At 39.0% G+C, this 12,951-nt stretch overlaps 1 protein-coding gene across 1 annotated transcript in view; it reads left to right on the top strand.

The window, feature by feature from the left end:
- NUP155 (nucleoporin 155) overlaps positions 1-12,599 on the top strand; it is a 75,327-nt gene extending 62,728 nt beyond the window's left edge. Inside the window, exons 29-35 of the mRNA XM_082248148.1 lie at positions 384-513; positions 1,026-1,139; positions 2,829-2,949; positions 4,044-4,154; positions 9,016-9,152; positions 10,212-10,318; positions 11,939-12,599. Of these exons, the coding sequence (XP_082104274.1) occupies positions 384-513; positions 1,026-1,139; positions 2,829-2,949; positions 4,044-4,154; positions 9,016-9,152; positions 10,212-10,318; positions 11,939-12,080 (862 nt within the window). The 3' untranslated portion in view covers positions 12,081-12,599. The remainder of the gene's footprint in view (positions 1-383; positions 514-1,025; positions 1,140-2,828; positions 2,950-4,043; positions 4,155-9,015; positions 9,153-10,211; positions 10,319-11,938) is intronic.
- Positions 12,600-12,951: the final 352 nt, after the last annotated feature.

Genomic DNA, 12,951 nt, shown 5'->3' with positions numbered 1-12,951 from the left:
TGCAAAGCCAGCGAGACCCGGGAGTGAGGGGAGAGAAGAGGTGCAGACCTGCACAGTACTGGACCAAATGAGGGCTCAGGTAAGTGGAGGGGTGAGGGGCCAAAATTGATGCCTATACATTTTTTACCTTAATGCAAGGAATGCATTAAGGCAAAACAAATTTTAGGCTTTATAACCACTTAAAGTACCTAATGCGTACACAGTTCTAGCCCACAAGTCAATGGGGAGTGTATGTTATGTACTAATGCCAAAACCTTTTTTTTTTTTTTTTTTCTAATTTTAGTTTTGTTACAAACTTATTGGATTGGTTGGTATCCTGTACTGTGAATATCAACCTTGTGATGTTTTGTTGTAAAAGCATAGTTATGTTTGTCTCCTCCCAGCACAGACATTTCACTAAAGCTGAGGATCGAGTACCTGTCAAGAGCCATCCTAAGTGCCAAGAGTTCTACTGGAATGTCTTCTCTACCTGCTGATGGAGAGTTCCTGCATGAGCTGGAAGAGAAAATGGAGGTAATGTTTGTATAAATTCACATATATAGGGTTTTATTATTCTATGCCAATAGCGAACATAGAAACAAATCAGTAAATAGTCTACCCAATGGGGTGGCTTTACTAAAGGCAAAAAAAGGCTGTACACTTAGCAAGTCCAGTTGCGCTCATTTTCCCCAGAGCTTAGTGAATGTGGTGAAAGTTTGTAAAGACTACCCAATTGGGTTATACTGCCCCCTACAGGAGTATGACACCAGGCAGGAAAAAGCTTGACTACGCCTATGGGGCAGTCCCAGGGGGGTGTACATCCACTCTCAGCTAAAAGCACTCAGTTTTTATTTTACACATGACCTTGAGATTTGGTACTGTCTTCTGCTGGAATAACATTGCCATACCTACAACTTACTGATCCAAAGATGAGCCAGTATCTCCTGCAGATCCTATGTGTCTCGTTTGTCTGAATGTTAACATTTCTGTGCAACTTTAAGCTTTATATTCGCATTATATTACCGACCATTTTGTTTTGATATCAGGTTGCTAGAATACAACTTCAGATCCAGGATACGTTAATCAGGCGATATTCAGATCATCCTTCAGTTCAAGATGCTGTGGTTCAGCTGGATTCAGGGCTAATGGATGTTACAAAGGTGTGTTTTTTTTTTTTTTCTATAAATGAGATGGGTGTAGTTTAGTGCTAGGTTATTCAGCTAGCACGAGTCAAATAAATCCTTTATATTCCTGGGGTTGGCTTTGCCTTTAGAAATGCAGGTTTATGTCACAGATGCAGGCTGAAACCCAATATCATGTATGCAACATTCATACAACTGATTTAAGTCTCTTCAGTCCCGTCCATGTAACATGAAACCCATTTATTATCTGATGGTATTCTCCCTTGGGAGCAGAACGAGATTTTGTGTTATTATGAAAGGGTGGCCCAAGAGAAGCTGTTTGTTACAGTTGTCTTTGAAATAATCCCCTTACTCCATTAATGCAGCCCATCTTTTAAAATTGTTACCCTCTTCCTGTTCCAGTGATATTCTTTGTGCGGCCATACCTAACACAGCACTGCCTTTGAAACAAAACTGGCCCAGCACACTCACGCTGTTGCCCTAGTTATTCCTGTGAATGAGCCGTGCTCCACTGGAGGCCATTATGACTGCGGTTCATCCAAAGAAAAGAATAGGGCCACAGTGTGCATGCACAACACAAAGAGGACCTGGAAGGGAACCGTTTGGTTGCAAAAGCTGTGCAGCAGCAAGCAGGCCACAAAGGAAAAATCACTGGAATGGAGTCAAAGATACGTATTTTGCCATGTGGTTTGCACTTGGAGGTGGGAGGATTAATTAAGAGAACTGAAATTCCTGAAGGTGTAGTTGTCCTTTTAAAGGTCATAAATCACAAAAAATTGCAACCTTGCCTTCTAAACAAACCTGGAACATATAGGTGGCAAATGCTCCAATACTCAAGGTGAGTGACTTAAGGTGGCGAACAGAGTTGTATAAAGTACTCGAAACCCATACTTGAGTAAAAGTACAAGTGCTCGATCAAAAACTGACTTGAGTAGAAGTACTAAAGTATTCAACATTTTTTGTACTTAAGTATTGCAAGTAGTTTTCTAAAAAAATTTTGCTACTCAAGTACTGAAAGTAAAAGTACCAGTAGTTTTGAAAGAAAAATTGCTACTCAAGTACTGAAAGTAAAAGTACAAGTACTGTGTTATGTAGTTATTAAAGAAAGCAGTCAAAAGTTTGGACATCATATTGTTTTTTTATTATTTCAAATGCAGCTTTTATTTATGCATACAGTAGCATTTATTTTCGTATGCGCTGATAATACACATGTTTTGAGCTTCATGAAACCTGCCATCTACTGTTCTGGCAGTGGTAATTTTTATAATAGTAACGAGTAACTATGCAGCACAAAAAAAAAATATCGGAGTAGAAGTATTAAAATCATCTAAAAAATGTAGTGAAGTAAAAGTGGAAGTAGGAGAAAAAAATTCTACTCTAGGAAAGTACAGATACCGCCTTTCGGTACTGAAGTACAGTAGTGAAGTAGTTCTACTTGGTTACTATACATCTCTGGTGGCGAAGCACGGTTAAGTATAATATCCTCATCACTACCTTCAGAACTTCAGAATAATGCCAATAATGGCAGCTCCACTTTTTCTCTTCCGACAGGTTTTTCTGGAACTGTAGTGAAAATAGAACAGGGCTGAAATGCTAAAACCTCTTAGATGCTTTTTAAATAGTAACATTGGAATTATACCGTATTGTATTTTATATGAACTAATGATGCAATCTGTTTTGTTTTTTTTTCTCTGTTTTCATCTCCAGTTATATGGGGAATTTTCAGATCCATTCAAACTGTCAGAGTGTAAGCTGGCAATAATTCACTGTGCTGGCCATTCAGACCCCATCCTGGTGCAGAATTTGTGGCAGGAAATCATAGAAAGAGGTATGAATACTGCGTTCAGCTGTGGAATATGTAGGCTGCTTTCTAACCCTTGTCAGCATACTCTGCAGTCTTGTGTGGAAGTGGTATCATTATAACTGACACCAATTTGAATGTACACCAGTCATTAGAGAGTATTAGGGGCTAACTTTGCTGACCTCTCTTTAATAACGCTGGATTGTTATGTCTGAATTACTGGCCTGAAACAAACACGATGTAAATGTGTCAGATTAGAAAGTGTCAGTCAGTTCATTAGCATGACAGAGAGGGAACTAACATTCCTAAAGAGGGAGGTCTTCAGTGGCATCCTACCGAATTTGTGTATTTTAAAACCATGTTTAAAAGTTGAATGATCTTTCAAAAAGAAGAGCTTTTGAAAATAATGAAATTTAAACACTTTTTTTTTTTTTTGTTTTTGATTAATTTTTGGATTACTTACTATTGGAAGACAACTTTTAGGCCCCTTTCACACAGGGAGTCCGTTCAGATCCACCTGTCAGTTTTTTTGGCGGATCTGAACAGACGCCCCATGCATCTCTATGGGGCATCGGATGTCAGCGGAGACATTTCCGCTGACATCCGATCCGTTAAAACCGGATGGATGGAAACCCTATTTTCCATCAATCTATCAGATTGGATGAGAACGGACAGACGGTCCGTTCTCTTCCGATTCCCCCATAGAGAAGAATGGGGACCTGACAGCTCTGTCTCTGCACACAGCACGAAGACACAGCTGTCATGCATGAACACAGCGCTGTAGCTTACACGGCGCACACAGCTGTTGCAACTGTTAGTAAATTAAAAATAGTTTGTTTGCTCCCCCCAGACACCCTTAAATACTTACCTGAACCCTATTTTGCTCCATTTACTCTGCATGTTTGCCTTTTATTTTTACCCATTTTAATATTCCGAGATGATATCACTCTCGTGCAAGCGCGGGTGTTCATTCATCTTGGTGGATGCCAAAAATGTACATTGTGAACAGGCAGGTAAGAGTACTTTACTGCAAAAGGTAACCTAGCATGTCTCTTGTGTATTAAATAGCCTTTTCTTGCTCCACTTTAACAAGTCGTGTTTTTTGTTTTTTTTCTTTTCAGAATTAAGTGACAGTGTTGCTATGAGCGCTGTGGATCGGATGCAATCATTAAACCTGAAGTTAACAGCACTTGGCAGGATTTATGTCAGCAATCCTCGATACTTCCCTCTAGGTGAGAGGGCTTATCTGTAATGCATAAATAGATGTAATCTATACCTTCTAGATTTCAAAGGCAACATATACTGTTTTGTAGATTGTGTTCAGGACTGAATATGAGTATTGTATAAAAATATTAAATATGTATTCCCAGCAAGCGTGCAGCACTCTAGGCTCCTTTTCACATGTCTCTCAGGCTTAATCCAGATAACTAAAGCTCAAATTATACATTCAGCTTTCTGAAGCAATTTGTCACCCACCACCCCACACACCTTTTCCCCTTAAATGGAGTATTCATATGTTCAAGTAGGGTGTAAGGAAAATCATTTGGAACAAACCACAAAGCTGTGCTCTACCTTTCAAATGTCTTGCAAAAATAGTGCCATGAGTGCACCATAGACAGATCATGGCTTTATTAAAATAAGTTGACAACAAGAAACTGTAGTTTCCTTTTAAACCAGACAGTTCGGGGGGGGGGTCCCTTGCAGTTCTGAGAATTTTATTTTTCAATGAAGCTCATTTAAATTCCTGAGTTTGAAGCTCTTGTAATCCCCCATACAGCAGCACTCAAACTGGAAAAGGCCTAGTGAGGTGTGCTGGACTAACATGCACTGACAAGGGAACATGCTGATAGGAGGATTGAGCAGAGAGATGACCTTGTAAGGCTATTGTTGCACCTTCACTGTCCAGTAACCGGTTAGAGCTGGGAGATGACATTGCTGTGTTTTAACGGCGGCAGCAGAGAATAGACCCCAGCATTTCTGTGTTTTGTGATAGAACTATGTTAATTGCAGGTCTGGATAGATGGAAATCAGTGTTAATTTTGGCAGCAAATTTCAATTTAGTTTTAGTCTTAGTCTTAGGACTAAAATGGCATTTTAGTTTTAGTCCCATTTTAGTCTTCTGCGAGTGTTTTAGTTTTAGTCGTATTTAGTCGACTAAAACTCCAGTATATTTTAGTCGACTAAATGTCCTACATTTTAGTCGACTAAAACTCATTTTAGTCATCTATAATCAAATGGGTGTAGTTCAATTGTAATTTGTAATGCATTATTTAAGCATTTCTCTACAATTTCCAAACTCATTATATACTACTGCTGGTCCTGGAGTGAAAAATCTAATATGTTGTTTATGGTACTAAGCTTTGAGCATGCACCAGTGTTAATTTTGGCAGCAAATTTCCATTTAGTTTTAGTTAAGTCTTTTGACTAAAATGCCATTTTAGTTTTAGTCGTATTTTAGTCTTAAGACTAAAATGCCCTTTTAGTTTTAGTCGTATTTTAGTCATCTGAATTATGTTAGTCGCCGAAAACGTTTTAGTCGGTTTTAGTCGACGAAATTAACACTGATGGAAATCCAAATCCTTTGCTAGGTAATACAGCACCTATGCAAGTTTTTCACACGTGTTCCTAGAGTTCAGTTTTGAGCTAAACCAATTACCTACTGATCCCTGACATCTCTTGTTGCCCGGAGGTGATTGTCAGTGTACATTTGCTTTACAAATCCAGAGTATTAGGTTTCTGATGAGCCCGTCTTGGGAATCACAGAGGAGATGGCAGCAAAGATTTCATCCCTTGAGACCTTATTTATAGCCTCTCATGTTCATTAGCTGTAGATTTAATAGCTCAGAGAGGATGTGCTGTATGGGTGACAGAGTCCTTCCAAATCCTAAATTTTGCATTAACTCTTAGAGGTTCTTTCTTCAATCTGCCTCTCCTGGAGGCACTGAATGGTTAATTCTAAACAATACTAAGTACAGTACACAATTATATACAGACTAAGTATAGGATAGTCTGTACTTTTACTATATACTATAGGCAATATATACATGTGACCATGATCATTTTTCTTCAAACCATTTTATTTATTTTTTTACAAGTAAGACCGTTACGTAGCACGGTGAAGAATAAATCAAAGCAGATTTTAGAGCTAGGGCCACTTAAAAGTGAACCTGTTGGGGTAAACATGGGAGCTGCCACTCTCTACTGGATTTTTAAAAGTGAAGGCTATTAGGCCGTCTTCCTGATATTAACTAGTGAGTTACAGACCTAGAATGTGCATGCAGGGCATGAGTTGACTGTTCAGATTTCCTTACTAACCTGAAACAAGTATGTATGTGACTCTTTACAAAGCAAAATGACAGAGACAAGACATGTATGTGACTCATAAGTAGCAAAGTCAGGATCAGAATGACAGCCCTTATAGACTGACTGCCCCTTCCAAAGTCAACAAGAGAAGGCACTATTTTCATAATTATGGTCAAATGCGATAAGGTGGCAGTTTAGGAAGTTGGTATCAGATATGTAAAAACTGCTCCAGTTTCAAATTAAGTTACCTAATTTCAGCATTTTGGATCATGTGATTCACAGCAGTGCTGCATTTTACCCACTTCCGGATCGCCCACTGTGTATTTACATCGGTACTTTGACGTTAAATACTGGGGTTATGGTAGCACCTAGCTGCCATAACCCCGGTATTTTTTTTTACACAGCTGGCGATCCACAATCTGATAAATGTGGTCCCGGCAGCGGATTCGCCACGGGATAACTTTTATGGGCAGCGGGAGAGGAGCCCCTTCCAGCCGCTTCCTGGTCGTTTTCCTCACTTACCGGAGCTGTTGGGAACAGGGAAAAACTATCCAATTCTGTGCACGGATGGGCAGGAAGTCGAGTGAGGGCAAGATGGCCTCTACTCTACTCTATGCCCCCAGAGAACCACAGCGATGTCAAATGTCACTTCTGCCCTATTGCCCTAAAGGACCAATTTTTTTTATAGCATAAGTAAAATTACTTTTTTTTTTTTTTTTTTTTTTTTTGCTTTTAAGTGTAAATGTGAGATCTGAGGTCTTTTTGACCCCAGATCTCTCATTAGAGTACCTGTCATGCTTCTTTCTATTACAAGGGATGTTTACATTCCTTGTAATAGGAATAAAACTGATCAAAAACATTTCTTGTTAAGGGACAGTGAAAAAATAAGAAAAAAAAATTAAAAGCGTCCCGTCCCTTCGAGCTTTCGCACAGAAGCAAATGCATATGTAAATGGTGTTCAAACCAAAAATGTGAGGCATCGCTGCGATTGTTAGAGTGAGAGCAATAATTCTAGCACAAGACCGCCTCTGTAATGCTAAACTGGTAACCTGTAAACATTTTTAAAGCGTCACCTATGGAGATTTTTAAGTACCGTAGTTTGTCGGCATTTTGAAGCATGACATGTTGGGTATGAATTTAACATCATATTTAACCCTATACAAACAAATTGGGCTAACTTTACTGTTTTCTTATTTTTGAATTTAAAAAAAAAGTGTATTTTATCCCACAAAATTGCATTTTCAAGACAGCTGTATTGAGAAATTATTTCCATTTTAATTTCTAGGGTCTCTGCTAAATATATATATATGTGTGTATGTATGTGTGTTTGGGGGTCCTAAGCAATTCTCTAGCAAAAAATACTGATTTTAAATGGTAAACAACAAATGTCAGAAATAGCCTTGGTCCTTAAATGGTTAGGCACCCACTCTATAGAGTTCGCTTTCTCGGATTCTGACTCGGTAGTATATCAAGTGCAAATGTTTAGTAAAAATACACTAAAGTTAACTTCATAATCATAGAGGACTTGATGTGCTCAACTACTTGAATTATGCTTCTACCTACAGTTGAATGGACACTGGCCAAAAAAAAAAAAACGGAATTCCTGGCATAACCCCTCCCAGCTTGGCTAAGTTTTTTCAGCTAGTGTGCTTAGATGATATGCTACCCTTTTGTCTCTCTGAAGATTTATTTTATGACTTGGTTTGCAGGATTGTTACAGGACTGTTGACAGTGCTTCACCACAGTAGCAGTGTTCAAAGCTGATAGGCATAAAAATGTTTTGCGAATGCTTCTGTGCCATTTTACCAGTTTTCGGGGTCATAAGCCTGTGGGGTCCCTGCAGCTCCATTCAGCCAGGGATTCCACAGGATGCACAGTAGAACCCTCATGTTGCAGCTTACAGGACACCGCAAGTTTTGGGGACATTTGATTAGGGGTTGAATGCCACTTCAGCTTATGCCTACATTCTCAGCTGGGGGGCCAGTTCCTGTATGGTATAAGAGCCCACATACTTGCTTAACACCACTGCCTCGTTTGTTTGTAGTATTACTCACCCTTCAGTTGGACTGCATTTGCAACTTCCGGTGTCCCTAAACCAACAAGAAATAAAATAGGACTTTTGTGCGCACCGTAAAAAACCTTTCTTTCAGTTCTTTGAGGGACACCCCCCTCTGTGTTTATGACCACTGCTTTGCTACAAAACCTAGAGGTATTCTAGTAGTATTAGGGGGTTACCCTGGTCTGGATAGTTTTTTGTTTGCCAGTAACGATTCCTCCTGTAAGCTGCAGTATAACCCCAAGATTTAACACTCCACGCAAAGTATTTTTCAAGGATTAGAAAACTCCTTTTTTACTTTGAGTACTAAAATCCTCTTTTTAAATGCAGCTTTTAAAAATCTCTGCATTTGACCTGGTATCACTCTCCTAATCCCCTACACGGTAACACACAGAATGGAAGCAGTAGGTGCCAATCATTTTCTTCTATCAGAATTTTGCAGTAAGAGGGAGAACTGCTGCTGTGCTCCCTGTCTATGTAACTGTAACATAGAAAAATCAAGCCACTTTTTAAATCTCAGGTCTGGATGGACAGAAGTCTAAATCTGTTGGCAAGTAAAACATGTTTAATATATGTGCATTTCATCTGTGTATTATTTTTACAGTAGCGGTTTGCCTAGTGTTCTAACTTAAAGCTTATATATATATATATATATATATATAATAGTATTTTGGTTTTGTCTGTTTTTGATTTTGTGCTTATTTATACCCTTTTTGTTTTTGTTTTCTTTGAAGAATTTTTGGTTCAATACCTGGAACAACAAGTATGTACATTGCACTGGGATGTGGGCTATGTAACTCAAACAATGCAGGAAATTGATGTGACCATCCCCAGGTTACTTGAAGTTTATAACCAACTGTTTAAAGCAAGGGTAAGTGTTTAGGTGTATGGTAAGGGGTATTGAATGTGTATCTTAAAGCCCATCACCAGGCGACAGTGGAAGCTTTAAAGCCCCTCACTAGCACCTTTTCCAAAAGATGAGTGATTCATCATTGCACTCCTGACCTGCTGCTAACCAGTCTTGTGGCCACACCTCATTGTAAGTTCACAATGCTGCCGTTAGTCTTTGGCCATCTACCTGGTGACATGAAAGGTATCCATGTCCCAAGGCAATGATGTGGACAAGCAAAAAATTGGGGGAGCAAACCCTGAACATGTATATCTAAAGCCGGTGCAGCTATGGACCAAGCAACATGTATATTAAAAAAGAATAGCGCAACCGTGCAAAAGAAATGACTATCAAATATGGAGACAATCCATAAATAAATATTTTTTATTTATGGATTGTCTCCATATTTGATAGTCATTTCTTTTGCATAATGATGTGGACACCTGAAGACGATCACACTCCTGTAGTTCAGAAGGGTGAAGATGACTCCTAACCTAGTGTCACATGACCGCAAATATAAGGAGTATTGGGGGCTTTATAGATTTGTTGTGTTTTTTGTTTTTCTATTCATTGCCTGGTTGATTAGATAAAAGGGGGTGATGGTGATGTCCCTGTCCAGACCTCACTTTTAGGGTAAATCCCTGTTGGGGGGGGGGGGGGGAAAGGTGGCAGCGGGGGGGGGGGTTTCCACCTCTCAAGCTGAGCAAACGAGGAAAGAAAATTCACGTTGCTCTTTGGCAGGAACAGCTAGCAGTAGTAGTTAGTCAAAATCAACTGGACTTGTTTTGCAATGTTACAACTTTCACAGCTTATCCAAGCCACTTCTTCAGTTTTAGTATGTTTTAGCAGTATGTGTTCTCGCTTGCTGGTTTAGATTCAGCACTCTTAAGGACCTCCTTCAGTTGAATTGCATGCTGAAAGAAATTAATTTTGTAAGTTTTATAAATGTCAGGAGCAAAACATTGCATTGCTTCTTGTGCTAATGAGATCTCTGTATGTGTGGTATTGTATGGTATTATGAGAAGTCTATACTCCTTTTAGGACCCATTCTGGAATAGAATTAAGAAGCCGTTACACCTCTTAGACTGTATTCACATCCTGCTGTCTGGATATGTACAAGACCCCAGCAAAGTGCCAAACTATGAAAGGTGAGGATAATACCTTCTTGAAAAATTCACTGTAGGTAGATTGTGGCTACGGTTTTAGTTATGGCCATGGTAGTATGTGTCAATGATAGTTCGCTGTCAAAAAGGTCTTCCAATCTGGAATACACTGATGCAATTTGTGATATGCAAGATTCTTTTCATTCTTGCCAAGTGCTTATTATGCTTTGTGTCAGATCACTTTATCCTATCATGACACACAGTCATTGATGCCTACATGGCCATTCAGCAGTATCTGCATGCTTCGGTAACTTGACTATAACTGACTTAATATGTCAAAGACATGCTGGTAGGTTAATTAGATCCTGTATAAATTGGTCTTACTATGTGTATATAAGAATGTGATTTAGGGACCTTAGATTGTAAGCTCCTTGAGGGCAGGGACTGATGTGAATGTACAACATGCATATATATATATGTATGTATGTATGTATGTGTACGTATGTAAAGCGCTGCCTAAATTGACAGCGCTATATAAGTAGCTGAAATAAATATGTAGGATAACCACCGGTGAACATGGAACACAAGGGCACCACATCCCATATGCAAATACATGGTTAAAACAATGTTCAGGGATTTTTAAGGTGCCAAGACACAAACCCATGTTAAAAACAAACATAAAGGATGGCGCTCACATATCATTTATATATCACCGTGGTTACAAACCACTTTAGTAAATGAGCGATGATGCATAAGATGGGTTGTTAGCATGAATATAGTCCCATCAGCAAACAAACCTAAAGATAATGAACATAGTGATAACATAAACAAATTAATGAATAAATAAAGTCCAGTGTGACCCTTCCCAACACCAATATAGTGCTTCAAATGTGGAGATGTGCTTTTATCTTCACCATATAATAGGTGTAATATCACCAGAGTTGTCTGGACCCTTTGTTACAGAAGGTCAAAAAACACTAAGAATGCCCAGAGCTGGGATCCCTCTGCTGCAGCCACTCCACTTGTTTCCTCTAATTATTAGTTCCGGTTCACACTAGGTCGCTGAGACTTAGGGGGCAACCTGTGAAGTCGCGTGCAGCGCGACTTGCACGGACTTCATAAAATGAATGTCAATGCAAGTCGCCTCCAGGTCGCCCCGAAGTAGTATAGGACCCTTGTGTATGTATATTACATTTATTTGTTACGGTTTTTAATACCCTGGTTTTTTTTTTTTTTTTTTTTTTAATTATACTGTAATTGTATCTCACAATTGCAGTAATAAACAGATGAAGAATGGCATCTACAAGCTAAATGCCAGTTACGTGAACCTTTAACTTTATGTAAAAAAAATTAAAAAAAAAACCTTTTCAGTTAAAAACATTCCAAATTCTCAGTGGAGGGTCAGAGTTGTCAGTGTCACTTATATTGATAGCCAGCAGCCACACATACTTGAATGTCTTCTATATGGGACCCACCAAGTGAAAATATGTGGGGGTTAATGGCTTTTCCAGCCTGGCTGTCCCTGAATGCCCTTGTCACCATTGACGATCAGGGTTCAGTCAGATGCTGATATACAGGTTGCAGGTGAAAAGATGTTAGACCAAAGTACATTTTATTAACGCATTGATTTGTTCCGTAACACAATGTATTTTGTCTCTTCTTTAGACGGCGGTTTAACACAGTTTGCCTGGATGCCATTGCTTGTTATCTAGTTGAGCTCCAGTCCATGGACCCGACCCCTGCAGTACAGACACGAATTGGGAACTTCAAATCATTACAAGCTAAACTAGAAAGATTAGGTTCTTGAGAAAGGTTTTAACTAGATCTCTCCCATCCAGCAACTATGAACTGAACAGCAGTCTGTGGGAAGCCAATAAGCACTTGAAAGGGATTCAACTGCAGCTGTCTCCAGCACCCCTCCTTTGGACAGAATTGTGTGTGCCTCTAATGTTTATCAAATGTCTATCTCCATGCTAACCCCAGCTGGTGTAGCACAGTACAGAGTGGGGTTTGTATGTCCTTGGAATACATGCTCTTTCATTCAGCAAATATGAAGCCGTGATGGAAAAAAAAATCTGCATGTTTGGCCTTGGTGCTATTTACCAACAGTTGTACATTAGGCAGGAGCACTACCAACATATTTTTTTTTTCATTACACCAATAACTGTTTTCATCATTTGTACAAACCAAAGCACCAGATGTACCCCAGACACTGGTGAAAAGATGCATTGTCATATTTCAGAATTGTGCACATATAAAATCTTCAAACTGTCTCGGATCAAAGTATGGCCCTGTTCATTTGGAATCCTGCTGATAATTTTGACAATTGTACAAAAAATTTTACTAAACTTTGTTATAACTGTTGGATTCACTTTTATTCAAGTGTTTAGAAAATATACCGGTTTCATGTACGTAAATCTATCAGTCATTTTCCCCTTTTGTTTGCTTTCCTTCTGCTATTTCTTCTCTTTTCTGTTCTGTCTCTCTTCTGCTTTACTATTTTCTACTTCTATCTAATTTAAGCTGAACTTCAAGCAGATACAGTATAAAAGACTGAAATTATTGCAATACTATGTTCATTGAAGTAGTTGTAAAGGCACAAGTTTTTTTTTACCTTCATGCATTCTATGCATAAAGGGAAAAAAAAACCAACATTGCTTACCTGAGCCCCCTCTCAA

Source organism: Pelophylax lessonae, assembly GCF_965119305.1.
Source record: "Pelophylax lessonae genome assembly, chromosome: 1".
Lineage (NCBI taxonomy): Eukaryota > Metazoa > Chordata > Amphibia > Anura > Ranidae > Pelophylax > Pelophylax lessonae.
The sequence above is the reverse complement of the archived record's forward strand: the minus strand, read 5'-3'. Positions and strand labels throughout refer to the sequence as shown.